General features: G+C 45.9%; 2 protein-coding genes across 16 annotated transcripts in view; both read left to right on the top strand.

Annotated features, from left to right (window-relative positions):
• Window positions 1–2,671: 2,671 nt before the first annotated feature.
• PRR13 (proline rich 13) lies at window positions 2,672–9,331 on the top strand. The gene is made up of 4 exons (XM_049783623.1): window positions 2,672–2,714; window positions 4,279–4,315; window positions 5,504–5,856; window positions 8,780–9,331. The coding sequence occupies exons 2-4, from the start codon at window positions 4,297–4,299 to the stop codon at window positions 8,819–8,821; spliced, it is 414 nt and encodes a 137-aa protein (XP_049639580.1). The 5' UTR covers window positions 2,672–2,714; window positions 4,279–4,296; the 3' UTR covers window positions 8,822–9,331.
• Window positions 9,332–16,200: 6,869 nt separating this feature from the next.
• The window catches only part of PCBP2 (poly(rC) binding protein 2), a 30,257-nt gene continuing 19,022 nt past the window's right edge, over window positions 16,201–27,435 (top strand). For 8 of the 15 annotated variants that reach the window (XM_049783460.1, XM_049783461.1, XM_049783465.1 and 5 more), the window contains exons 1-7: window positions 16,201–16,251; window positions 18,673–18,823; window positions 19,502–19,525; window positions 19,613–19,645; window positions 19,943–20,059; window positions 24,240–24,371; window positions 27,044–27,171. In XM_049783460.1, the coding sequence (XP_049639417.1) occupies window positions 18,755–18,823; window positions 19,502–19,525; window positions 19,613–19,645; window positions 19,943–20,059; window positions 24,240–24,371; window positions 27,044–27,171 (503 nt within the window). In that variant the 5' untranslated portion in view covers window positions 16,201–16,251; window positions 18,673–18,754. Of the gene's footprint in view, window positions 16,252–17,826; window positions 17,844–18,672; window positions 18,824–19,501; window positions 19,526–19,612; window positions 19,646–19,942; window positions 20,060–24,239; window positions 24,372–27,043; window positions 27,173–27,435 lie in introns of those variants that run through there. The other 7 variants (XM_049783463.1, XM_049783464.1, XM_049783466.1 and 4 more) reach the window with 2 other exon arrangements.

Below are 27,435 nucleotides of genomic sequence, written 5' to 3' on the forward strand. Positions count from 1 at the left end.
TATACAACAGGTAAAACATTTGCCTTGCATGTAGCCAACCTGAGTTTGATCCCAGGCATCCTATATGGTCCCCTGTGCCCGCTAGGAGTAATTCTTGAGTGTAGAGCCAGGAGTAATCTCTGAACATCTTCGGGTATGGCCAAAACGACAACAACAACAACAACAACAACAACAATAAAGTTCTTAGAAATTCAAGAACAGGGCCAGAAAGGTGGCGCTAGAGGTAAGGTGTCTGCCTTGCAAGCGCTAGCATAGGATGGACCACGGTTCGATCCCCTGGCGTCCCATATGGTCCCCCAAGCCAGGGCGATTTTTGAGCGCATAGCCAGGAGTAACGGGTGTGGCCCAAAAGCCAAAACCAAACAAACAAACAAAACAAAACAAAACAAAACAAAAAAGAAATTCAGGAATAGGGGCTAGAGAGTTGTTAGTACAGCAAGTAGGGCACTTGCCTTGCATGTGGCTGAGTAGGGTTCAGTCCCCAGCCCCACCTCCCCATATAGTGTTCCCAGAGTGCAGAATCAGGAGTAACTCCTAAGCACAGCCAGGAGGTTCCAAAACAAATAAACAACCAAAAAACAAACCCCAGGAACATTGTTATTCTGCTTTGCATAATTATAGTACTGACCTAAAGTCTAGGAAATCTGTATCTTTTTTTTTTTTGGGGGGGTCACACCCGACGGTGCTCAGGGGTTACTCCTGGGTGTCTGCTCAGAAATAGCTCCTGGCAGGCACGGGGGACCATATGGGACACCGGGATTCGAACCAACCACCTTTGGTCCTGGATCGGCTGCTTGCAAGGCAAACGCCACTGTTCTATCTCTCTGGGCCCGGAAATCTGTATCTTTAACCTTTTCTTTCTTCCACCAATAAAATGGTCTTAGTTTTTCTTGGCATGATAGCTATTCTTTGTCTGATTTGAAACGATCTGGAAGCAATAGTAAAAAGTAGATACTTCCCTTCCTGTTATTACTTTTAGGTCATTTTCTCATACAAAGGATTTTACTCCCCCAACTCCAATCTTTTCTGAATTTGTGCCACCAGACCACATCACTCACTTCCCCTTGATGTGGTAATTTATAGTCTCCTTGTTCCTCCTCTGTGTTTGCTGCATACTTTAGCATTGACTCAGTCGTTTTTATTACACATGAGCATGAGTGTGTGCGTGTATATGTGCAGGGTTAAGACCACACCTAGTGATTCTCAGGTGGCCAGAAAGAAAATCAGAGAGATAGTGCAGGGATTATGGCTTTGTCTTGTATGTGACAGCTTCAAGTTTGATTCTTGGCACTGCGTATGGTCCTTGAGCAAGACTAGCAGCGATCCCTGAACACCTTTGGGTGTGACCGAGAAACAAAAATAAGAAAGTGCAAGAAAAAAAAAAAAAGAAGGAAGTGTGGTGTGAGGGCCTTTCAGCAATCCAGCTGAAGAAAAAGGTCGGTTAATAGCAGGCAAGATGAAGAGATGTGCAGAGATTTCAGATTTAATTGGAACACACATGACACTGGTGTTGTTGGATGGGGAAAGGTGAAGAAGAGAGCTGTGATTTGGTGGGGGGAAGCCTAGAAGAGAGAGAGATTAGGAAATAAATCTCATTGTTTTCCCCAAGAAAATCTCCTTTTTTATTTTTCCATTGGGGCAAGGAGGGAGCGAGCATCGTTAAGTTTGGGGGCTCGAACCTAGCAGCAGCGTTTAGCCTTTCTCTGCACTTATCAGGACACATTATTAAAATGTGTGATATGGGCCAGAGAGGTGGGTGCAAGCGGTAGGGCGTTTGCCTTGCACACGCTAACCTAGGATGGACTGCGGTTAGATCTCCAGGTATCCCATATGCTCCCCCAAATCAGCGGTGATTTCTGAGCACATAGCCAGGAGTATCTCCTGAGCATCATCGGTGTGGTCCAAAAAGCAAATAAGGGGGCCGGAGAGATAGCATGGAGGTAGTGCATTTGCCTTGCATGCAGAAGGTCGGTGGTTCAAATCCCGATATGGTCCCTTGAGCGTGCCAGGAGAGTTTTCTGAGCATGGAGCCAGGGGTAACCCCTGAGTGCTGCCGGGTGTGACCCCCCCCAATAAAAAGCAAATAAGTATAAAATAAAACAAAAAATAACGTAACGTAACACCACATCACATCATAACACAACATAACATAACACAACACAATGCAACATAACATAATAACATAACATAACTTAACATAACAACACATCACAACATCACAACATAACATAAAATAACATAACAGCATAACATAACATTACATAACATAACATAACATAAATCATAACATAACATAACAACATACAATAAAATAAAATAAGTGTACAAAAAATAAAACAAAAAAAAATAAAATAAGTGGTACATAGTAGATCTCAGACTCCAGAGGAAACTTTAGCGTCTTGGAGTCACGTAGACTTTGCCCTGAAACAGGTGTCACCGCCCTTTCCCGGCCAGATCCGCCTAGGCCACCCCCCAGGTTTTCGGCACGCCTTCCAGGGCCGGGTTCCCCGCCCTGATATCACCATTTCCGTCTAACTTAAAAGATTCCGAAGAGATTGACGAGTGTCTTGACCAATGAGAATGCAAGCTGGCTACTTGCGTCCAATCAGGTTGCAGTAGAGGCGGGCGTAGAGGGAAGGTGGGGAGGACCAGGAAGTGAGTGCAGACTCCTAAGGACAAGTCAGTCAGTTCAGCTGCTGCAGTGGGTGTAAAAGGTAACTGTGGTTCTGGCTTCCCCAATTTCCTCCTTTCTCAATCTCTGAGTTAGGGGTTCTCTATTTGCACACTACTTAGAGGGGGGTGGTGGCTGCATAGTTACTGAGCCCCCTTTCCTCTCTTTGCCTTGCTTGAGTTTGGGATGAGGATCCTGCCAGAGAAACTTGTTTCAGAATCTTCCTTATCTTTTTTTGGGGGGGTTTGTTTGTTTTGGGGTCACACCCGACGGTGCTCTGGGATTACTCCTGGCTCTAAGCTCAGGGGTCATTCCTGGTGCTGTGTGTGTGGGGGAACCATGTGGGATGCCGAGGATCGACCCTGTTTGCCTGGCAAACGCCCTACCCACTGTACCATCCCCAGAATCTTTATCTTGTGGGTGGTTAAAGTCAACCAAACGGGCCGGATCGAAGAGATTGTATTGGGGCTGGAGAGATAGCATGGAGGTAGGGCGTTTGCCTTTCATGCAGGAGGTCATCGGTTCGAATCCCAGCGTCCCATATGGTCCCCCGTGCCTGTCAGGAGCAATTTCTGAGCATGGAGCCAGGAATAACCCCTGAGCACTGCCGGGTGTGACCCAAAAACCACACACACACACACACACACACACACACACACAAAAGATTGTATTGGGGGAAAGTGCTTGTCTTGCCTGTTGTGATCCTATTTAAGTCCCCGGTAGCACATATATGGTTCTTCTGAGCATGCCAGAAGTGACCTCTGAGGGCCCGTGAGGTAGAGTGTTTGCCTTGCCTGCAAAAGGTCTTTACCTTGCCTGCAGAAGGTCGGTGTGGTTCGCATCCCATATGGTCCCCCGAGGCTGCCAGAAGCAATTTCTGAGCGCTGCCAGGTGTGACCCAAAACCCAAAACGAAACAAAACAAAAAAAGAAAAAAAGAAGTGACCTCTGAACTGTCAGAGCCAGGACCACGATGCTGGAATGTGGTATCCTCAATTAAATAATGTCACCTCTATGCAGGATGCAGGGGCTTGAGAGGAGAGATAAGGATAGTGGACTGCCAACTTTGTGGACTCTGTCCAAGACCTGATGGATTAGAGACTTGTAACTGTCATCAGAGGGAGTTGTCTTGGGAACTGAATTCTGCAGGATAAACTAAGTATTGAGTGCAAAGGTACTATTTTTTTTTTTTTTTTTGGTTTTTGGGCCACACCCGGTGACGCTCAGGGGTTACTCCTGGCTATGCGCTCAGAAGTCGCTCCTGGCTTGGGGGACCATATGGGACGCCGGGGGATCGAACCGCGGTCCATCCTAGGCTAGCGCAGGCAAGGCAGGCACCTTACCTCTTGCGCCACCGCCCGCCCCGCAAAGGTACTATTTAAAAGAAACTTTTTTTCTCTTCTGTTTTGGGCCACACCCAGTGGTACTCAGGATATGTGCTTAGAAATCGCTCCTGGCAGGCTTGGGGGACCACATGGGATGCTGGGATTTGAACTACCATCCTAATGAATGCAAGGCAAACGCCCTATCTCCATGCTATCTTTCCAGCCCCTCTCACTACTTTTCTAATGTCATGGGAGTAAGGTTTTTGTCTTTTTTATTTTTTAGGCTCAAAAACATCTGAACATGTGGAATCCTAATACTGGTAGGTGTCGGGAGCAGTGTTTACACAGGTGAAAATCATTTAAAAGCTGCCAAGAGTTGGATGGGCAGATGAAGTCTGATATTATGGGGCAAACCAGTAGGACTTGGTCACCACAAGAAGGAAGCAAGTCAGTAGTGGTTTATGTTGGAAAAAAGATTGGGAAACCCTGTATAAAGGACCAGAGAGAGCACAGCGGTAGGGCATTTGCCTTGCATGTTGCCAACCCAGGACCAATGGTGGTTCAGTTCCCAGCATCCCATGTGGTCCCCTGAGCCTGCCAGGAGCTATTTCTTTTCTTTTTTTTTTTTTGGATTTTGGGCCACACCCGGCGGGGGCCAGGAGCTATTTCTAAGCACAGAGCCAAGAGTAACCCCTGGGCTGTAGCCAGGTATGACCCAAAAACAAAAGAGAGAGAGAGAAACCTTGTGCACAGCCGTATCTTCTTCCAAATGTCTTCAAATGAATCCCACAATCAGAAATTTCTACATTGTTCCACTGCTTCTGCCCTTAGCAGAAACAGCAAAGTCCCTAGCAAAGGCTGACCATTGGTGTCATTTCCACAAAGTTCGTTGTTCTCACTATCATCAACCCTTCCAGGGGCTTCCTTTTATCTCTCCTACTGAGGTTTGTCTCCCGTGACAGTTCCATTTCACACCCATAAGTGCTCAGGGGTTCCTCCTAGCTCTATGCTCAGAAATTGCTCCTGGCAGGATCAGGGGACCATATAGAATGCCAGGGACTGAACCCTTGCTTTTTTTTTTTTTTGGTCACACCCATAAGCGCTCAGAATCAGGAGTAACTCCTAAGCATAGCCAGGAGGTTCCAAAACAAATAAACAACCAAAAAACAAACCCCAGGAACATTGTTATTCTGCTTTGCATAATTATAGTACTGACCTAAAGTCTAGGAAATCTGTATCTATTTTTTTTTTTTTGGGTCACACCTGGCGGTGCTCAGGGGTTACTCCTGGCTCTATGCTCAGAAATCACTCCTGGCAGGCTTGGGGGACCATATGGGATGCCGGGATTCGAACCATCGACCTTCTGCATGCAAGGCAATTGCCCTACTTTATGCTATCTCTCTGGCCCCAAACCCTTGCTTTTTTGTTGTTGTTGTTGTTGTTGTTGTTTGTTGTCAGAAACTCTTGGATATTTTTAATCTCAGTTTATTTTGTATTTCTTCCACCAGGGCCAAATCCATATCCCCCTAACGTCGGATATCCCCCTAACAATCCTGTCCATCCACCACCTGTCAATCCTGCCTTTCCTCCCACTCCCTATCCAATCCCCCCAGGAGTTCCTCAGGGGAATCCAGCTTTCCCTCCAGGTGTGCCCCCACAACCTATGCCACAGCCAGGGTATCCAGGTGGCCAGCCCATTGGTCCCTACCCCCCTCCATACCCACCGCCTGCTCCTGGAATGCCTCCTGTGGCTCCCCTGGCTCCTGGTATGGTAGCACCGGGAATGGTGATGGACAAGAAGATGCGTAAGAAAATGAAGAAAGCTCATAAAAAGATGCACAAACATCATAAACATGGCAAGGTCAGTGGCCTCTGGAGCCTGGATAGGTGAGGGTATCAGGGGATGAGGCAAGAGAGATTCTTGGTCTTAGGGCATAGGCCAATGATTGGTTGCTCTGGAAGATGATTCTTCTTTATAAAGGATTTCCACTGAGGCTCTACAGTGAAAGCACAGAGGAGAGTGCATTTTCCTTGCACATGGCCAACCTAGGTTTGATCGCTGGCATCCTACTGAGTGCACTAGGTTGGTGTCCCCCCAAAAAAAAGAAAAAGATTGCCACTGAGAAGAATCTAATCGTCTTGAAGAAAGGTATTTAGTGAAGGACCAGAGCACTAATACAGCAGGTAGGGTGTTTGCCTTGCATACAACCAACCCAGGATCTGATTCCCAAAATCCCATGTGGTTCCCTGAACCCATCAAGAGTGATTTCTAGGGACCAGAGAGATAGCATGGAGGTAAAGTATTTGCCTTGCATGCAGAAGGACGGTGGTTCGAATCCCAGCATCCTATATGGTCCCCCGAGCCTGCCAGGAGTGATTTCTGAGCACAGAGCCAGGAGTAACCCCTGAGCACCACTAGGTGTGGCCCCACAAAAAAAGAAATATTTAGTGAATTAGATTTTTGTTTCTTTGGGGGGGGGCGGGTTGAGCCACACCGGTAACGCTCAGGGGTTACTCCTGCTCAGAAATCACTCCTGGTTTGGGGGACTATAAGGGATACCTGGAGATCGAACCTCAGTCAGTCCTAAGCTAGCAGGCACAAGTCAGACACCTTAACGCTTGCGCCACCGCTCCAGCCCCATGAATTAGATTTTCTGTCTCAAAGTGGCTAGTGGAGCTTAGATTAGATGTCAGAGTAAGGTGCCCTTCTCTACCTTTCTGTCTCCAGAGCTTTTGCCAACTTGCTGCATCCCTTCCCCCATCAGAAAGTTTTAGCAGGTTGGATATATCCACTGGAAATGGTTCAAATAAAATAGGGTCAGTTGTCTGGCACAATAGAGGCTTCTTTTCTGTTTGTTTTTTTTTTTTGATGGGGGGAGCTATACTTGATGGTACTCAGGGCCTATACCTTGCTCTGTGCCCTGGAATTACTCCTGCAACAGATTGAGTACAGTCAGAGGCATGCAATACAGGCTCCTAACCTGCTGTACTGTCTCTCTGGGCACTTGTTTTTGTTTGTTTTATTTTATTTTGTTTATACCTGGTTATACTTCCAGCTCTGTGCTCAGAGTTGCTCCCAGCAGTGGGTTAGGGTACCATGTGATACCAGGGATCAAAACCTGAACCTCCTGCATCTGCATGCAAAGCAGGCACTTCTCTCATTGAGCTGTCTCTGGCCCAACACACACAGCAGTCACATAACAAAGAACAATAAACTGGCTCTAATTACTGGAGTTGTTTTCTCTCCTTAATGTTTGCAGGGTGTTGTATAAATTATAGTCCTAGGGCCAGAGAGATAGTAGAGCAGGTAGGATGCTTGCTTGTATGCAAATGACCTGGGTTACATCCCCCGCACCCCATATGGTTCACTGAGCCCTGCTAGAAGTGATCCCTGAATGTAGAGCTATGAATAAGCCCTGAACATTATGCTTGGTGTGGCCCAAAATGAAACCATAATAAACCCCTTAAAATACCAAAATATAAACTTTATGTGCTGGGGTTAGATATGGATCACTCCTCGAGGGGTTCAGAGGACCATATTGGATGCTGGGAATTGAACCTGAGTTGACACATGAAAGGCGCTACCTGCTGTACTATCTCTTAAGCCCAAACTTTGCAGTCTTTTCTCTCACTTTCTTCCTGTTAGAAAGTAGAAAAAAGTAGAGACAGATACACCTGCTATTTCTATTCTATTTGATTTGTAGCTTAAGCTAGTAACTTTCAGTAAACATAGGTAGCAGTGGTATAATATATATGTTACATAATACGTATATAAAAAATATATATATTGTTGTTTTTGGGCCACACTCGGTGATGCTCAGGGGTTACTCCTGGCTATGCTCTCAGAAATCACTCCTGGCTTGGGGGACCATATGGGATGCCTGGGATCGAAACCAGGTCTGTCCTGGGTCAGCTGCGTGCAAGGCAAAAGCCCTACCGCTGTGCAATCGCTCTGGCCCCAGTTGCTGTATTATATTTATGCCTATAGTTTGGTTCCTGCCTAGGTACTGATGCAGATGCTTTATCTTAAATTCCATGCGGTGAATTAGAATCTTTTTTTGGGGTGGGGGGCACACCCAGCAGTGCTTAGGGATTACTCCTGGCTCTGCACTCAGAAATTGCTCCTGGTAGGCATGGGGGGCCATATGGGATGCCAGGATTCTAACCATCATCTGTTCTGGACCAGCTGCATGCAAGGCTATCTCTCTGGCCCCTGAAATAATTTATCATTTAATAACAAAGCAATTATTTAATAATAATTTAATAATAAATAACCAATTAAATATTTAATAATAAATTGTTTAGAAATATTTTTTTTTTGCCACTTGTGATGGTGCTCAGGGGACTATATAGGATAACAGGGATCGAAATCAGATCTGTTGTTAGCAAGGCTAACATTCTACCCACTGTACCTTCTCTCTGACCCCAATAAGTTAGAATGATTTAATCCAGTGTATTTCAGCCAAGAGACACATCGTCCCTTGGGGCTCCCAGGATTTTCCAAGGAATTATAAATGAGGGACCACAGCTTGAGACAGGGGGCAAAGGAAGAAAATAAAGTTGGAAGGGGGATACAATGGGAATAAAGTTGAGAAGCAGTGGTTTGACCCATTCCTATAATCTCACTGCTGAAGGAAGTTCTTACTTTTTCAGTTTGAGTTGCTGAAGACTGATTATTTTAGGGAAACTGACATTTTGGGTGGAGGGATAGGGCACTGTAAACTCATGAAATGATCAAAGGTGATTTGGATCTGATGCTCATTCCTCTTCCTTTCCCCTTGCAGCATTCCTCCTCTTCCTCTTCTTCCAGCAGTGACTCTGACTGAATACTGAGCCTGGACTCTTCCCTCAAATCTCTCCAGTTCAGCTTTCCCAGCAAGCCTCAGATGCCATCTTGTACCAGGGGCAATTAGCCCAGGTGCCCCTACCTCTGCTCCCACCCTTCCATCTACTTTTCAGCCCTATCTAGGAAAAAATGGGGAAAGTTATCATGGGTTTGCTGAGGCTGCTTGTCATTATTTGTCACTTTGTACTCTGTTTAGCAAGATAACTGTTCATGAAGATGGTGAGACTTTTAAACTAAATGCTAAAGATAACTCTAAGATCTGTAAAATGTGATTTTTATATTTCTTCCATCATATGTGCGCTTGGGAAAGTATTGTGGAAATTGAATTAAGAGATCACCTTATGTTGGTTGCAAGCCTGCTGGGATGTTAAATCCATTTGGATGGTGAACTTTGTCATTTGGACCCCAGCCCTGAGCTCATTATGCTACCTCTGATCTTCCTCTCATTCCCTAACACTCAGTGCCAATAAAGCTGTCTCTTGGTAACTGATCACTTGTACCATTACCTTGGTTGGGTCCAGCATACATTTTTTTGTTTGTTTTTGTTTTTGGGCCAGACCTGGTGATGCTCAGGGGTTACTCTTGGCTATAAACTCAGAAATCGCCCCTGGCTTGGGGCACCATATGAGATGCTGGGGAATCCATCTGCGGTTCGTCCTAGGTTAGCATGTACAAGGCAAACGCCCTACTGCCTGCGCCACTGTTCCGGCCCCAGGAGTCTAGCATACGTTTACTGCTACTTTTGTTTTGTTTTGTTTTTTGGGCCACACCCAGTGACGCTCAGGGGTTACTCCTGTTTATGCGCTCAGAAGTCGCTCCTGGCTTGGGGGACCATATGGGAAACCGGGGGATCGAACCGCGGTCTGTCCAAGGCTAGCGCAGGCAAAGCAGGCACCTTACCTCTAGCGCCACCGCCCGGCCCTACTGGTACTTTTATTGCTCTTCTGAAGACCCTTTCAAGTATATCAGGTTGAGACTGAGTGATGGTACAATGAATAGGGTGTTCGTCTTGCATGTGGCTGACTGGATTTGATTCCAACATCCCAAACACAATAAAAAAAAATGTTGGGGCTGGCGAGGTGGTGCTAGAGGTAAGGTGTCTGCCTTGCAAGCGCTAGCCAAGGAAGGACCGTGGTTCGATCCCCCGGCATCCCATATGGTCCCCCCAAGCCAGGGGCAATTTCTGAGCGCTTAGCCAGGAGTAACCCCTGAGCATCAAACGGGTGTGGGCCCCCCCCAAAAAAAAAAGTTGATCGGGGTTTGGGCTGCTAAGCCCTACCAGGGCTGAACCAGTAGTAAGTCCTGAATATGACCCAAAAACAATAATAATAATAATAATAAATAGGAGTTTAAAGTTTTTATTTATTTATTTTTGTTTTGGTGCCACATCTGGCAATGCTCAGGGATTACTCCTAGCTCTGCACTCAGGAATTACTCCTGGCGGGTGCTTGTGGGACTATATGGGATGCCGGGAATTGAATTTGGGTTTGCCACATGCAAGGGAAGCACCCTATCCTGCTGTATTCTCTCTCTAGTTCTTGGGTTTTAAATTTTTTGGGGGGGGGCCACACCCGGCGGTGCTCAGGGGTTACTCCTGGCTGTCTGCTCAGAAATAGCTCCTGGCAGGCACGGGGGACCATATGGGACACTGGGATTCGAACCAACCACCTTTGGTCCTGGATCGGCTGCTTGCAAGGCAAACGCTGCTGTGCTATCTCTCCAGGCCTGGGTTTTAAATTTTTTATTTTGGTTTTTAGGCCATACATGGCAGTGCTCAAATATTCCTGTGTTCAGGGAACTCATGAAGTACCCATGTCTTTTGCATGCAAATTATGCATTCCACCTGTTGAGCTGTCTTTTTGGCTCTTTTTTTTTTTTTTTTCTTTTTTTTTTCTTTTTGGCTCTTAAAGTAAATGTTTGTTTTAGTTCTTTGGTCACACCTGCTGTACTTAGGGTAGGCTAAGGGAACCATATGCAGTACTGGGGATAGAATTTGGAACAATTGCATGCAAGGTGAGTGCCTTATTCCTGTATAATCTCTGGCCTAAAATAAGTGACTTTTTTTTTTTTTTTTGGCTTTTTGGGCCACACCCAGTGACGCTCAGGGGTTTCTTCTGGCTATGCACTCAGAAATTGCTCCTGGCTTGGGGGACCATATGGGACACTGGGGGATCGAACCATGGTCCGTCCTAGGTTAGCGTGTGCAAACCAAATACCCTACCACTTACGACACTGCTCCGGTACCAAAAATAAATGACTTTTATAATGAAGAACTAAAACTAGGGATGTAATTCAGTGGTAGAGCACGTATATTGCATATTTCAGGCTCTGGGGTTTGATTCTGAGCATAGCAGAAAAATATTAAAAAAGGAAACAGAACATTCAAAACTATAGCAAGGAGTCAGAGCATCAGGAAGATAATATAAGGTTCCTGCATCTTTCTTTAGGTTTTTGTTTGAATGTTTGGGCCAACCTAGCATGCTCAGGAGTTACTCCTGGCGCTGCTGCACTCAGGAATCATTCCCTCGCCTTGCTCAGGGGACCTTATGTAACGCCAGGGATGAAACCTGGGTTGAACTCATGCAAGACTTGCTTACCTGCTTTGCTATTGCTCCTGCCCCCTTTTCTTTCTTTCCTCTATTTGTTTTTTTTTTGGCTTTGTGTCACACCCAGCAGTGCTCAGGTGTTACTCCTAGCTCTACACTCAGAAATCGCTCCTGGCAGGCTCAGGGGACCATATGGGATGCTGGAATTTGAACCACCGTCCTTTTGCATGCAAGGCAAACACCTTACCTCTATGCTATCTCTCCGGCCCCTCTTACCTTTTTTTTTGGTTTTTGGGTCACACCCGGCAGTGCTCAAGGGCTACTCCTGGCTCTATGCTCAGAAATCGCTCCTGGCAGGCTCAGGGGACCATATGAAATGCCGGGATTCAAACCACCATCCTTTTGTGTCTACAGCAAATGCCTTACTGCTGTGCTGTCTCTCGGCCCTACCTTTTTTTTTGTGTGTGTGATTTTTGGGTCACACCCGGCAATGCTCAGGGGTTACTCCTGGCTCCATGCTCAGAAATTGCTCCTGGCAGGCACGTGGGACCATATGGGGCACCGGGATTCGAACCCATGACCTCCTGCATGAAAGGCAAACGCCTTACCTCCATGCTATCTCTCCGGCCCCACCTTTTTTTTTTTTTTAAACATGCAATATGAAGTAAATTATTTGTAGCTTCTAAGGCTTGAGAGAGCATGGAAAACTGGGAACAATTTTACACTTGTGGTGGGATTGGTTTTGGAATATGAATGAGAGAATCAACTGTATTATGAGCTACTTTGTAAACCACAGTGTTTAAATAAATACAAGTTTTAAGAAAGAAGGAGCTTTTTTATTTATTTATTTGTTTATTTGTTTGTTTAATGGTTTTGGGCCACACCTAGCAGTGCTCGGAGGTTACTCCTGGTTATCTGCTCAGAAATAGCCCCTGGCAGGCACAGGGGACCATATGGGACACTGGGATTTGAACCAATCACCTTAGGTCCTGGATCGGCTGCTTGCAAAGCAAACGCCACTGTGCTCTCTCCCTCCAGGCCCAGGAGGAGCTTTTTTTTCCGGCAGTGCTCAGGGGTTAGTCCTGGCTGTCTGCTCAGAAATAGCTCCTGGCAGGCACGGGGGACCATATGGGACACCGGGATTTGAACCAACCACCTTTGGTCCTGGATCAGCTGCTTGCAGGGCAAACGCCGCTGTACTATCTCTCCAGGTCCAAATTGTTCTTTTTTAAAATTTTTTTATTGAGACCAATGTGAATTACAAGTCTTTCTTTTTTTTTTTTTTTTTTTTTTTTTTTTTTTTTTTTTGGGCCACACCCAGCGATGCTCAGGGGTTACTCCTGGCTTTCTGCTCAGAAATAGCTCCTGGCAGGCTCGGGGACCATATGGGACACCGGAATTCGAACCAACCACCTTTTGGTCCTGGATCGGCTGCTTGCAAGGCAAACGCAGCTGTGCTATCTCTCCGGGCCCAAGTCTTTCACTGTTTATTTAAGATACATAGTGACAGTGAATTAGCGCCATTCACACTACCTGTGTTGATCTCCCTCCAGCCATAGTTCCCAGCATGCCTCCCAGACCTCCACCTTTTGCCCCTGGACAGCTAGTGTAACGGGTCTCTTTTGTGTATACCTTGTTGTAGTTTGGGTCTCTTGATTGTAGTATGGGTCTCTTGTTTCAGAATTGTTTATTAATGAATTTGAGTCATAAAATTCCAACGTTCATCTTTCACCAGTGCATATTTCCTGTCACCAATATCCCCAGTTTCCCTCCTGTTCTCCTCACATCCTCCATGGCAGACATTCTTCTCTCTCTCTCTCTCTCTCTCTCTCTCTCTCTCTCTCTCTCTCTCTCTCTCTCTCTCTCTCTCTCTCTCTCTGCCTCTGTCTCTCTCTCTGTCTCTGTCTGTCTCTCTTTTAGGCACTATAATTTGCAATAGTGTTACTGAAATTTTATCATGCATATCACTTTACCTTCTTACTGCACTCAGTTCTTGTCTAGAGTGACAACTATCACTGTCATAATGGTCCCTTCTATGTCCTAACTGCACTCCCCCACTCTTTGTGCCAAGCTTCCTATTATGCACGAAGTCTTCCTGGTCTTCCTCTCTATTGCAGAGTGACCTTTTGAACAAGAATATTTAAAGAAATTGTGGGGCCCAGAGTGATAGCACAAGCGGAAGGGCATTTGCCTTACACACAGCCAACCGGGGTTCAATCCCCAGCATCCCATATGGTTCCCCCGAACCTGCCAGGAGTGATTTTTGAGTGCAGAACCAGAAGTAACCCCTGAGCACTCCCCCCCAAACAACAACAAACCAAAACACAAAAAAATAAAAAAATTGTGTACAGGGGCTGTCGAGGTGGCGCTAGAGGTAAGGTGTCTGCCTTGCAAGAGCTAGCCAAGGAAGGACTGACGTCCCATATGGCCCCCCCAAGCCAGGGGCAATTTCTGAGCGCTTAGCCAGGAGTAACCCTTAAGCATCAAATGGGTGTGGCCCGAAAAACCAAAAAAAAAATTAATTGTGTACAGATTCCAGTTCATCTAAGACCACAAAAATGTAAAAGTTTTTCTACTATTAGTGATGTGCTGTTTGATTATCTGGTAAAGTGGTAGCCATCAGATCTCTCCATTTTATTTTATTTATCGCAGCAATAATACTCAGGGGTGGGGCCTGAGAGATAGCACAATGGTAGGGTATTTGCCTTGCACATGGCAGATCCAGGACCAAAGGTGGTTCAAATCCCAGCATCCCCAATGGTCCCCCGAGTCTGCTAGGAGCAATTTCTGAGTGCAGAGCCAGGAGTAACCCCTGAGTGCTGTTCGGTGTGACCCAAAAACCAAATAAAAAATACTCAGGGGTTACTCCTGGCTCTCCATTCAGAATCATGCCTGGTGGGCTCGGGGAACCATATGGGATGCTGGGGATCAAACCAGGGTCAGCTACATTCGAGGCAAATGCTTTACTTGCTGTACTATCTCTCCAGCCCTAGATTTCTCCATTTTTTTTTAAAAGAGAAAAAGTAATTGCTTTATTTTTTAATAATAACTTTATTTAAACACTGATTAAGATCTCTCCACTTTTAATAATTGGAGTTATGTGTATAATTTGCAAATGATCTATACAGTGAAATATATCACAACATTAATATCCCATTTCCTAACAGCTTTTTGCTTAAAGTTAAATCTTTTAGGAAGGCAAGGGGCCCCCCTGCACCTGGCAGTGTTCAGGGCTTTCTCCTCGCTCTGTATTCAGGGATTACTCCTAGAGGACTTGGAATATCATAAGGAATGCCAGGGACTGAATTTAGACAGGCCTTTTATACAAGTCAAACCCACTGTACCGTTGATCTGGACCCCTAAAGTTTTTTTGTTTTTTTTTTTTTTTTTTCTTTTTCTTCAAAATTTTTTTTATTTTAGAGTGAGGAAATATCACTTTTTATATCCTGGTGTATTCAAAGTAAAGTAGTCTAGGTACAGGATACAATTAAATCATGATACACTTCAGTGATTTTATACTGAGTCCTTAAAGTTTTAATGATTAGTGACACCTGCCATAATCATGTCATTTTTGAGTTGCAAAATGATGTTTTTTTTTTTTTTTTTTTTTTTTTTTTTGGTTTTTGGGTCACACCCGGCATTGCTCAGGGGTTACTCCTGGCTGTCTGCTCAGAAATAGCTCCTGGCAGGCACGGGGGACCATATGGGACACCGGGATTCGAACCAACCACCTTTGGTCCTAGATCGGCCGTTTGCAAGGCAAACGCCGCTGTGCTATCTCTCCGGGCCCATGATGTTTTTCTTTTTAATTTTGTTTTTGGGGCCACATCTGGCAGCGCTCAGGAGTTACTCCTGGCTGTGCACTCAGAAATCACTCCTGGCCAGCTCAGGGGACCATATAGGATGCCAGGAATTGAACCCGCGTCTGTCCCAGGTCGGAGATGAGCAAGGCAAAGGCCCTGCTGTTGTGCTATCATTCCGGTCCCCAAAATGATGGTTTTCTAGCTCATTCCTTCCTTCGACATTTATTATCTAGAATCACAAGAGTTTTCTTCAAAAGGGGTCAATGATTGAATCAATTATTCCCAACTGTCAGAGTAAGAATCATTGTCAAAATTTCCTCCAGAATAGGCAATACTGATATTAATTTTGTGCAGCTCAGTGTAGCCTAATTGAGTTTCCCCTTCCCATTCTCCTCCACACGTCTTCCTTCCTTCCTTCCTTCCTTTCTCCCTTCCCTTTTCCTGTCTCCTTTCTTCCAGGCTTAGAAGGCCTACTTTACTTCCAGGCCACGGAGCCTGCCTGGCTCTTCCCCGGCCAGCCCGCTAGAGGCCGCTGGCGTCCTCCGGCCTCGGAGCCGGCCGCTCTCTCCCCCACTTGCTCATGCAGTCCGAGCGCCGCTCTCGCTGGTGCTGACGCGCTCCACGGGGCCGCTCTAGGCCGCCGGGAGGCCGGGCCGCGTCGTGCGGGGAAGATGGGGACGCCGCCGTCGCCTCGCCGGCCCCCGGGGCGATAAGCGCTTCCGGGGTCGGAGGGTACGCGGGGTTGAAAGCGGCCCGCTCCGCCCCGTCCCCCTCCCAGACCAGCAGAGGCAGCAGCCGGAGCAGCCGCAGCCTGCGCCCTCTCCCGCCCGCCCGCCCTCCGCCGCCCTCCCGCCCGCCCGCCCGCCCCGGGGTCTCTCTCCCCTTCCTCCTCCTCCACCCCCCCCTCCTCCTCCTCCTCCTCCTCCTCCGCCCGCCCGCGGGGCCCCCCTCGCCTTCCCGCCCGCCCCTATTGTTCCGCCCCCGGCCTCCCGCCCTTCCCCTTCCCGCCCGCCCGCCCGCTCCTCTCTTTCTCTCCCCCTCAGTCGCCTCGCGCCTGCAAGGTAAGCTTCCAAGAGGAGGAAAAAAAAAAAAAAAAAAAAAAAGAGGCGCTCCGAACGGGCTTTTTCGGACTCGGAGAGGGGCCGCCGCGCTTCGCTTCGCTTTGCCTGCTCGTCGTCGCGAGCCCCCGCCTCGCGGAGCGCCGCGTGAGCAAGGCCTTCCCCGCTCTCGCCGCCCGGCCCGGCCCGCCACGCTAGGCCCAGGCTCCGCCGCGGCCTAGCAGGCCCCGCGCGCGCCGCTCCCCTCCCCCCGCCTCCTTCCCCCCCCCGAGCCCCCCCCGCCTCCTGCCCGGTGGCGCCTGCGCAGTGGGCGGCGGAGCGCGCGCGCGTGCGCGTGGGGCGGCGAGGGGAGGGGGCGGCGGCGGCTGGCTGGGTTGGTTGGTGGGTGGGGGGGAGGGCGCTGGCCGACTCGCTGGGGCGAGCGCGGGGCTCCTCGCGGGGGGTGGGCCGGGCCGGGCCGGCGCTGGCGCTGCAGTCTGCCCCGCGAGGAGCCTGGCTGGCTGGCTCGCTCGCTGGCTCCTCGTCCCGGCCCCTCCCTGGAGCGCAGCGCCCTCCCCTGACCGAACCGTTTATTTTATTTATTTATTTGTTTTATTTTTTTCCCCCTTACTGGAGGGATTGGGGAGGGGCTTTATTTTTTTTAAAAAAAAATAAACAAAGTGGAAAATGCTGAGCTGACTTGTCACCCCCACCCAGGAGGGGTTACTGACTTCCAGCTTCTCAGTTAACTGCAGGAAGCTTTAACGCCTTTTTTTTTTTTTTTTTTTTGAATTTCCAAAATGCCTGCCGAGATGATGGGCCCAGAGCGAGCTATTTTTATAGCACAAGGAGGGGGGGGGGGCTACATGGACCTGGAAGGGATGAACAGCTGAATGGATGGATGGGGCGGAGAGATTGGGGGCACTTTTGTATTGATCTAAGTCGAGGAGGGAATCAGGACACACAGGGTTTTTTTCTTTCTTCTTTTTTTTTTTTAATGAATGATGAGGAGGGATTGGATTGGATGGATGAAATGGCACCGCGTCCTCAAATTTGCTTTTTTTTTTTTTAACGTTTTACCAACCCCCAACGGGAATGCAACTGTTTGTGGTCTTTGAAAAGGGCTTCTCTATTTTATTGCGTTCGGGTGGGGAATGAGGACTTGTCCATATTTTACCATCTTAACCAAAATAAAGAACTTTTTTACAGACCCTCTATTCCCCCTCCCTCCAGCACTATTTTTCTCTTTATTTTTTTCTTTTTTGCATGAAAAGTATTCAATTCTGGGGTGTTGCCAGAAGTTAAATTGTATCATGAAAATGGGATGAGGTGCTTTGGGGAATGCCAAGCCCATCTTTTAAATAAAACACACGAGAGGTAATTTTCGCTACCTGGTTTGGAGACTCCTTTGAGCACTTTCTAAGTGTTTATAGTGTATTGACTTCGTTTTAAACGAAGATAAGACTTTGTAAAAGGAGAAAATTCGATGTAAGAGGGGAATCATTGATCTTGGCTTTTGAAGGTTACGAATTCTGAGACTTTATACAAGTTTGAAGAGAACCTTTTTTTAAAACTTAACACTGCTAGGTCTCGAAGAAGAGGTATTGTGAGTGAAGGTATATCCAAAACCAGATTTTCTTTCATAGCCAATTCTAAATCAAGAATAGTAAGCTTAGTTCTAGTGGGTAAGAAAGGCTTTGTTGCCATTGTTTAAAACCATAAGATAAATTTTTAGTACTGCTAATTTGTATTGATTTGTTTGGAATAGAATTTACCTTAAAATAGAAGTAAATATTGAATGGCAGAGATTAACAATATAGATGTTAGTTTAGCACTTGGATCTTGGTGTAGAAATAAAGTAGGTTTGGAAGAAGGATGAAAAGGACACAGGCTTTATTTTGTCATTTCCAAAAAGCCTGTATAGATGTCATTTCAGATGTTCTTTTTAGTCAGGTTGTTGATGGATGTATTCTAGAAATTGGGGCTATCAGTATTTGGAATTTTAATGTGAGATACATCCAGTTTCTCTGTAGACATTGTTACCAATAAGAAAATGTTCTCCTGCTTTCACTATGAAATACCTCATTGTCTTTATCGTATGTAATTGGTTTGAGCTTTGCCTCATGATTTCCAGGTGCTTATCCTGTTGAAGCCTTTTTAAGTCATTTTTTTTTTAAGCTGAAGGACAACTGATGCATTCTCAGCAGTCTCTTAGAGCCATTGGCAATTGAAAGAATCTTTCTTCCTGAGAATCAGTGGAAACCCTACCATTTATGAGAATAGTCAGCAAAATTGCTTTCCAGTTTATATGATCTGTAAATGGTGGTTAATGCAGTAGTCCTGAAAGTATTTAAGCTAGTCAACTGATAGTTTGCCTCTTAGAGTCTTTCAGAAAATAACTTTGGGAAATACTTTTCACTGATTTTGGTCATGTTTGTATTTTAGTTTTTGGCTTTCATCCCTCTTCTCCCACCAGTGACCAAAGACTTGACCACTCAAAGTCCAGCTCCCCAGAACACTGCTCGACATGGACACCGGTGTGATTGAAGGTGGATTAAATGTCACACTTACCATCCGGCTACTTATGCATGGAAAGGTATGCATCGGTTTGGGAAAATGGATTATTATATTAACTGTTAAAGGGAGGGGCCTGGAGGAAGCAGGCCTGTATGTTGGAACTCATCAGATTAATACTGCGGCTTTAACATCCCTCTCTAGCCGTCCAGTACATGAGAATGTTGGGAGAAAATGTATTTTCTTTACCAGGAAGCTCTCAACAGAATGGGAAAGGTTTAACTAGAGCGCAGTCCCCTACTTAAACAGGATTTTTCTCATGGAGGTTGTTATAGCTTATGATAAGTAGATTGCGCCCCCCCTTCACACATTTTTTGCTATACTTCTCAGGAATTATATGTTAAGTGTTTAATTGAGAAAAAGGCCAGAGAGATTGTGTACAATGGGTACAGCCTTTGCCTTGCCTTCAGGGTTTGATTCCCCAGCATCTGATAAGCATCTGAGTACCACCAGGAGTGACTCCTGAGTTCAAAGCCCAAAGTAACCATTAAACATTGTAGGCTATGGTCCAAAAAAACAAAGAAAAAAACTGAGCACAAAGAGAAGTGTTCATTTTTTTTTTTAAATTTTTTGATAGCTCAAATTATGACCAAGGAAGAGAGTAAAAGTTAGATTTTCCATTGTTTTGGGCATTGTTTTTTTCTTGCATGATAATGAAAATTTGAATTTTCTCTTATTTGACACTAGTTTTCTGTTACAGGAAGTTGGCAGTATCATCGGAAAGGTATGGCAGCTAAACTTAAACTCATTCTTATTTTCCAAGGTTGCTTGAAATAGCAGTTGTAGCTCATTCTTGATTTTTTTCTTACAGAAAGGAGAATCTGTGAAGAAGATGCGGGAAGAGGTGAGTTACAGAGCAGCAGGTGTTGAGGGATTATTACCATGGGAAATGCTCAGCAGCTTAAAAGTCCTGTGTAATAAGTTTAGAGTGACAAATGTTTCAATAATAGAAACTTTTCCTGGCTTTTTGTAATGTTGCAAATCAGATACTTTCTGAAGTGGTATTTTTCAGGTCAGACATGGAGTTGTATTTGAAAATATGCTCACAATACCTTATACCGCTCTGTTCTGGGGAGGGAACAATATGATCTTTATAACATACTTTTTTATTTTTTAATGTCTAACCTCTGCTCTTTTCCAGAGTGGTGCACGTATCAACATCTCAGAAGGGAATTGTCCGGAGAGAATTATCACTTTGGCTGGACCCACTAATGCCATCTTCAAAGCTTTTGCTATGATCATTGACAAACTGGAAGAGGTTTGTTATTACCATTTCCATTTAAGTGACTCCAAATTATTAATGATTTTTTTGCAGGGTGTGGGGTGCATACCCAGCAGTCTCAGGGCTTTTGGATTTGCACTCTGGGATGCTTGGCCCATATGTGGTATAAGGGATCAAACCTCAAAAGACAAATGCCCTACCCAATATACTATCACTTTTTTTTTTCTTTTTGGGTCACACCCAGCAATGCTCAGGAATTACTTCTGGTTCTGCGCACAAAAATCACTTCTGGCAGGCTTGGGGGACCATATGGGATGCCTGGGATTGAACCCAGGTCTGTCCTGGATCTGTAGTGTGCAAGGCACACTGCTGTTTTAGCACTCTGGCCACTGCCACTAGCACTTTTGCAGCAACTTAGGTTTCTTTATTTTTTTGTTTGTTTGCTTGTTTTGGGGTCGCATATGGTGTTGCTCTGGTTACTCTGGGTTCTACACTCAGAAATTACTCCTCGTGGGCTTGAGATCATACGGGATGCCAGGGATTGGTCCTAGGTTGTTTCCAGGTCAGCTGCATGCAAGGCAAATGCCCTACTCACTGTGCTTATCACCCCAGGCTGTCTTTTTGTTATTGTTTTGTTTTGCTTATGGTCACACCCAGTGGTGCTCAGGAGTACTTCTGGCTTTGTGCTCAGAAATCAGCTCCTGGCAGGCAACTTTAACCTACAAAACAAAAATACATAAAATAAATTTTTTTGGGGGGGGGTCACACCCGGCAGCGCTCAGGGGTTACTCCTGACTCTATGCCCCTGGCAAGCTCTGGGGACCATATGGGATGCCAGGATTTGAACCACCGACCTTCTGCATGCAAAGCAAACACTTTACCTTCATGCTATCTCTCTGCTCCTACCTGGCATTCTAATGTCACCAGTTCTATTGCTGTCACCACATGATCTTTTGCCTCTGTCATATTTGACCCTTCAGAATCAACTGAGCTTTGTGAGAGCTCTACTTGTGAGAAAGTTTTCACAACACTGTTAAACTACCCTAAAATTTTGTTTTGTTTTTGGGCCACATCCAGCAAAGATCAGGGATTCCTGGCTTTGTACTCAGAAATCACTCCTGCAGGCTCAGGGGACCATATTGGATGTCGGGGATTGAACCTGGGTCAGCCCTACCTGCCATGCTTTCGTTCTAACCCTTAAAATTCAGTTGAGCAACCATTGCCCTAGTTTTTTTTTTTTTTGGGCCACACCAAGCGGTACTCAGGGGTTACTCCTGGCTGTCTGCTCAGAAATAGCTCCTGGCAGGCAGGGGGGGACGGACCATATGGGACACCGGGATTCAAACCAGTCACCTTTGGTCCTGGGTCGGCTGCTTGCAAGGCAAACGCTGCTGTGCTATCTCTCCGGGCCTAGTTTTTTTTTATAGTACTCTTCCACTTCAGTATTTTCTTGTTTTGTTTTTGGCTAATTTTGCATTTTACATAAAAGGCACATGGATGCAGGCTTTGCATGGTTGGTTGAAATCTTTTTTTTTTTGTTTTGTTTTCTGGGCCACACCCAGCGGTGCTCAGGGGTTACTCCTGGCTGTCTGCTCAGAAATAGCTCCTGGCAGGCACGGGGAACCATATGGGACACCGGGATTCGAACCAACCACCTTTGGTCCTGGATCAGCTTTTTGCAAGGCAAACGCCATAGGCAAGGCAAACTTCTTATCCACTAATTGTACTATTGATTAGCTTCCATCAATAAACCTTTTTCTTTCCTTTTTTACTTGATTTTTGGTTCTACTCAATGATGAATGATTATTCTTGGCTCTGTTCTCATGAATTATTCCTGACATTGGGAACTGTACAGGATGCTGGGGATCAAACCCAGGTCTGCTGTGTGCAAGTTGGTAATAGTATAGGCAGGGCTTTATTCTATTACCTGTCCAGTTTTTTGGTTTTTGGGTCACACCCTGCAGTGCTCATGGGTTACTTACTCCTGGCTCAGAAATTGCTCCTGGCAGGCTTGGAGCATATGGGATGCTGGGATTCGAACTGTCCTTCTGCATGCAAGGCAAACACCTTACCCTGCATGCTATCTCTGACCCCCTCCAGTTTCATTTTTAATTTATTTAATATCCATGTATGGGTTACTGCTGGTTCTGCTCTCAGAAACTCCTGGCAGGCTCGGGACCATATGGGATGCTGGGAATCGAATCCGGGTCTGGTCCCTGGTTGTCTGCATACAAGGCAAACATTCTACTGTTGTGCTATCACTCTGGCCCCCCCATTTTTGATTTTATTTATTTTGATTTTTGGGTCAAGCCGGCGGTGCTCGGGTTACTCCTGGCTCTACGCTCAGAAATTGCTCCTGGCAGGCTTGGGGGACAATGTGAAATGCCGGGTATTGAACCCAGGTCCATTCTTGTTGTGTGCAAGGCAAATGTCTACTGCTGTGCTATTGCTCAGGCCCCCATTTTTTATTATTTTTCTTTTATTATTGGGTAAGACCTGGTGACGCTCAGGGGTTATGCCTAATTTGGTGGACCATCTGGAATGCTGGGGGATCAAACCATTGTCCGGCCTGGGTCAGCAGCATGAACGGCAAACTCTCGCCCTACCGCTGTGCCATCGCTTCTGCCCCCTCATTTTTAATTTTAAACTTGATGTATTCGTGAGCTTTTCAGTGGTAGTGGTATTGCACCTTTTTTGTTTGTTTTTGGTATTATATATTTTTTGGGAGGAGTTTGGGCCACACCCTTAACGCTTGTGCCACAGCTCCGGCACCTGTTTTTGATTTTAGATTTTATCTGTGGTGCTCAGCTCTGTGCTTGGGAATCCTGTCAGTGCTTGAGATCTTTTTGGGGTGACAGGAATGGAACCTGAATTAGCTTTTGCAAATCAAGTACTTTACCTTTACTACTACTTCTCTCTGGCCCACAGGGCTTTTTTTTTTTTAATGAACTGTACATATTGACACTTTTTAATATGTAACATAATTTTCATTTAGTGATTTTTCTTTTCTTTTTTTTTTTTTTGTTTTTGGGTCATAGCTGGCAGCACTCAGGGGTTACTCCTGGCTCTATGCTCAGAAATCGCTCCTGACAGGCTCGGGGCACCATTATGGTATGCTGGGAGTTGAACCACTGTCCTTCTACATGCACGGCAAATGACCTACCTCCATGCTATCTCTCACTCTTTATTTTTTCTTGCCACACTCATCAGCAGCTTGGGTTAATCCTGGCTATGTGCTCAGAAATTGCTCCTGCCTTGGGGGACCATATGGGACACCAGGGACCGAGGTTCGTCCTGGGTCAGCTGCATGCAGGCAAACGCCCTACTGCTGCTCTATTGCTTTGCCCCTTTAATTTTTGTTTTGTTTGGGGGGGGGCACATCCTTTAATACTCAAGTTACTACTGGCTCAGGAATTCTGGGTAGGTTTGCCATGTATGTGCAAGACTATTTTTTACCTGCTGTACTCCCTTCCTCCATCATTTAATGTTGTATTTTCTGGGCCACACCTGGTAGTGCTCAGGTTATTCCTGTTTCTGTGCTCAGGAATCCCTCCTAAGGCAAAGCCCTCCCTGCTGTTCTATCACTCTGGCCTCTAGTGTTTGTTTAATGTAGTAAATTTATAAAATTTCTCCATGGTGTTTTTTTTTTATACATATATATGTTTGTGTGTGTATTTGGAGAAGAGTGTGGGAGTGGAAAGTGCATGCAAGCCCTGTATCTGAGAAAGTTTATAGATTATATTCTTTTTTTTGGGGGGGTGGTCACACCCAGCAGCGCTCAGGGGTTACTCCTGGCTCTGCTCAGAAATCACTCCTAGCAGGCTCAAGGGACCATATGGGATGCCGGGATTCGAACCACAGTCCTTCTGCATTCAAGGCAAACGCCCTACCTCCATGCATCTCTCTGGCCCCTATATTTTCATTATTGAAGAGTGGGAGAAAGCATATTTGAATCTTAGGTTGCAGGTCTATACATAATTTTCTTATTAAGATTATGCAGTTTGTGGGGATAGAAAGCTAGTACAGTGGGGGCGGAACCTGCTTTGTATGTGGCTGACTGGGGTTCCAATACCCAGCTTCCTAGATAGTCTCCCGAACATTGCCAGTTGTGGCCAAAAATAGCCCAAGTGAGTAGACTGTTAAGGCTGTTATTGGTTTCAAGTGATCTATTCAAGCTTGTACATTCTGATGTTCTGAATAATACCTTCTTTTTTAGGACATTAGCAGCTCTATGACCAATAGCACAGCTGCCAGTAGACCCCCAGTCACCCTGAGGCTGGTGGTCCCTGCTAGTCAGTGTGGCTCTCTCATTGGGAAAGGTGGTTGCAAGATCAAGGAAATACGAGAGGTTTGTAACTTGGATGCTTCTGGCTGTGGTGGGGTGGTGGGGACGACTGATCCGTGAGCTGTCTATCTGACCTTACATGGCATTATCATGTTCAGGGCTAACTGCTCAATAGACCATTTATAATATAGTCAATGTAATATAGAATCAAACCCATGGTTGGCAGCATGCAAGGAAACCTTACTTAATGTACTGAATCAGGCCTTTCGAGCTTTTAGGTTTTTGTGTTTTGGGCCACACCCATTTGTTGTTTAGGTTAACTCCTGACTCTGTTCTGAGGAATTGCTCCTGGCAGGACCATAAGAGATGCCAAGAATTGAACCCCCAGGTTTGGCTATGTACAACTGAGCAGCTTACCTGCTTTTCTTTCCTTCCTCCCCTTGTGTTTTTTGGGGGGACCACACTGGCATTCAGGGGTTACTCCAGGCTCTGTGCTCCAGCAGTCAATACTGGCAGTCTTGGGAGCTTATATGGGATGCTGGGAATTGAACCCAGGCCAGGAATCAAAACACAGGCTGGTCCTGGGGTTGGCTGTGTGCAAGGCACACATACCCCTCCTCCACCCTCCCCTCGTATTCTTTTTGTCTTTGGATGCTTTTGAAAGGTCCTTGTAGAACTGACTGAAACACCCTTGTCAGTAAAGCCTGGCCCCAAAATGGTAACTAATCTGAATCTTCGACTCTGATTAGAAAGAAAAATTTTGTGGCTGGGGGCACATCTATCATTGTGTACACCTACTTCTGGCTGATTTAGAAATACCAGTAGTGCATTACTAATTTTACTCCAGCTCCCTCCTTTTGTTTTTTGGAGCCTTTCTGGCAATGCTCAGGGATTACTCCTGGCTGTACACTCCAGGAACTACTTCTATGGGCTCAGGGACCATATGGAGTGCTGAGGATGAGGATCGGCCGGTATAAGGCAATACACCTTACTATCTGCATGCCTCCTCCCCCTTATATATATTTTTTGCATGGAAGGCTTGGGTATCACCCGGCCATCCTCAGGGATTAGATTTAGTCTGCACTTAGGAATCACTCCAAAGGGGCTAAGAGGATGCTGGGCATCAAACCCAAGTTGGTTGCTTGCTAGGCAAACACCTTCTCCACTAAAATTCCTCTGGCCCATCCCCAAGATTTTTTTCATTCCTCTGGGTCAGCCTTGTGCAAGACAAACGCCCTACCGGTACACTATCGTGTGGGCCCAGTGTTTTTTATTTTTATTTGGAAAATGAGGCTTGGGCCATCCCCAGCAGTGCTCAAGGATTATTCTTTTTTTATGGGGGCGGGTTTGGGTTTTGGGGCCACACCTAGTGATGTTCAAGGGGATTACTCCTCGCTATGCGCTCAGAAATGACTTCTGGCTTGGATCATATGGGATGCTGGGAATCAAAGCTGCTTTTTTTTTCTTTGGGCCACACCTGGCAGTGCTCAGGGGTCACTCCTGGCTGTCTGCTCAGAAATAGCTCCTGGCAGGCACGTGGGGACCATATGGGACACCGGGATTCGAACCAACCACCTTTGGTCCTGGATAGGCTGCTTGCAAGGCAAACGCCGTTGTGCTATCTCTCTGGGCCCAAAGCTGCTTTTTTTTGTTGTTGTTTTTGGGTCATACCCAGCAGTGCTCGGCCTGGCTCTGCGCTCAGAAATCGATCCTGGCAGGCTCGGGGTGCCTATGGGATGCCAGGATTCGAACCACTGATCTTCTGCATGCAAGGCAAATTCTTTACCTCCATGCTATCTCTCCGGCCCCTCAATAGTAGTATTTATGTCTAAGGTATTTTTTTGGGTTGGAAATAAGGCTCAGAGGACTAGTGTGCATGCAGGAGTTCTGGGTTCAGACCCTTGAGTATGGTTTGTGAAATAAACGTTGCTTGCTAGGTATGACCCCAAACCAATGAATAAGTATAGAGAGAGGCATTACAATTTGATACAGATACGTATTAGTATTTTCTTTTTTTGGGGGGGTCCACACCCGGCAGCGCTCAGGGGTTACTCCTTGCTCTATGCTCAAAAATCCCTCCTGGCAGGCTCAGGGAACCATATGGGATGCCGGGATTCGAACCACTGACCTGCATGAAAGGCCTTACCTTCATGCTATCTCTCCAGCCCCATATTAGTATTTTCTTTGACCAAATTTCTAAACACAAAAGGGGGGAAAAATGAAGGGATTTAGTTGTAATTTTGTTTTGATTTAAATTGTAGAGATTGCAATGTATTATGGAAAATTTTAGGTGTATCTGGGGATCCTAAATTGTATGTTATAATGGAATTGGAATGACTTTACTCTTTTGGGGTCATACCCAGACACATTCAGAGCTTACTCCTAGCTCTACTCAGGGATCACTACTGGAATGACTTCTGAAGAAAGTATTTGGAATTAGGGTGGCCCTATATACTACGGTAGCAGAAGTTCTTAAGAGGAATATGTCTAGGAGGACCTTTTTAACAGGTTAAATTTAGGCTGTTATTCAGGCTTATTCTTGGCTTTTAGAAGCTAATTTATTTTTAACAGTGATTAAACTCCTATCTGGAATAACAGAAGAGTGGGAAGTGAGAATCAAGAGTAAGAAAGGAGAAATGATATATGTCTACTGAACTTAAGACCCTAAATTTTATGCCAGAGAACTGAATGGCTAACTGTTTTTCTCTGATGTACTTCTTTTCTTTTTATTCCAGAGTACAGGGGCTCAGGTCCAAGTGGCGGGGGATATGCTCCCCAATTCAACTGAGCGGGCCATCACTATTGCTGGCATTCCGCAATCCATCATTGAGTGTGTGAAACAGATCTGCGTGGTCATGTTGGAGGTAAGCCCTCAGGCTCATGCTGAGAAAGGGGGGAGGGTGATTCTTGGGAAACAGAATGATCTATATTTAGTAAGGCTAGAATTAGGTGACGCTGTTAAAAGCCTCTAGTGGGGGTGACGGGTTGGGGAAGATGTTCCCTGAATTCACCTTTCTTCTGTAGCTTTGACTCTTCTTACAGTCTGGAAAAAAATAGAATTTACTAAGCAGCAATGATTTTCTGGTTTATAGTCATTGTAGGAGGGCTTATTTAGGTTAGTACTCAC

This window comes from Suncus etruscus, chromosome 11 (genome assembly GCF_024139225.1).
Source record: "Suncus etruscus isolate mSunEtr1 chromosome 11, mSunEtr1.pri.cur, whole genome shotgun sequence".
Lineage (NCBI taxonomy): Eukaryota > Metazoa > Chordata > Mammalia > Eulipotyphla > Soricidae > Suncus > Suncus etruscus.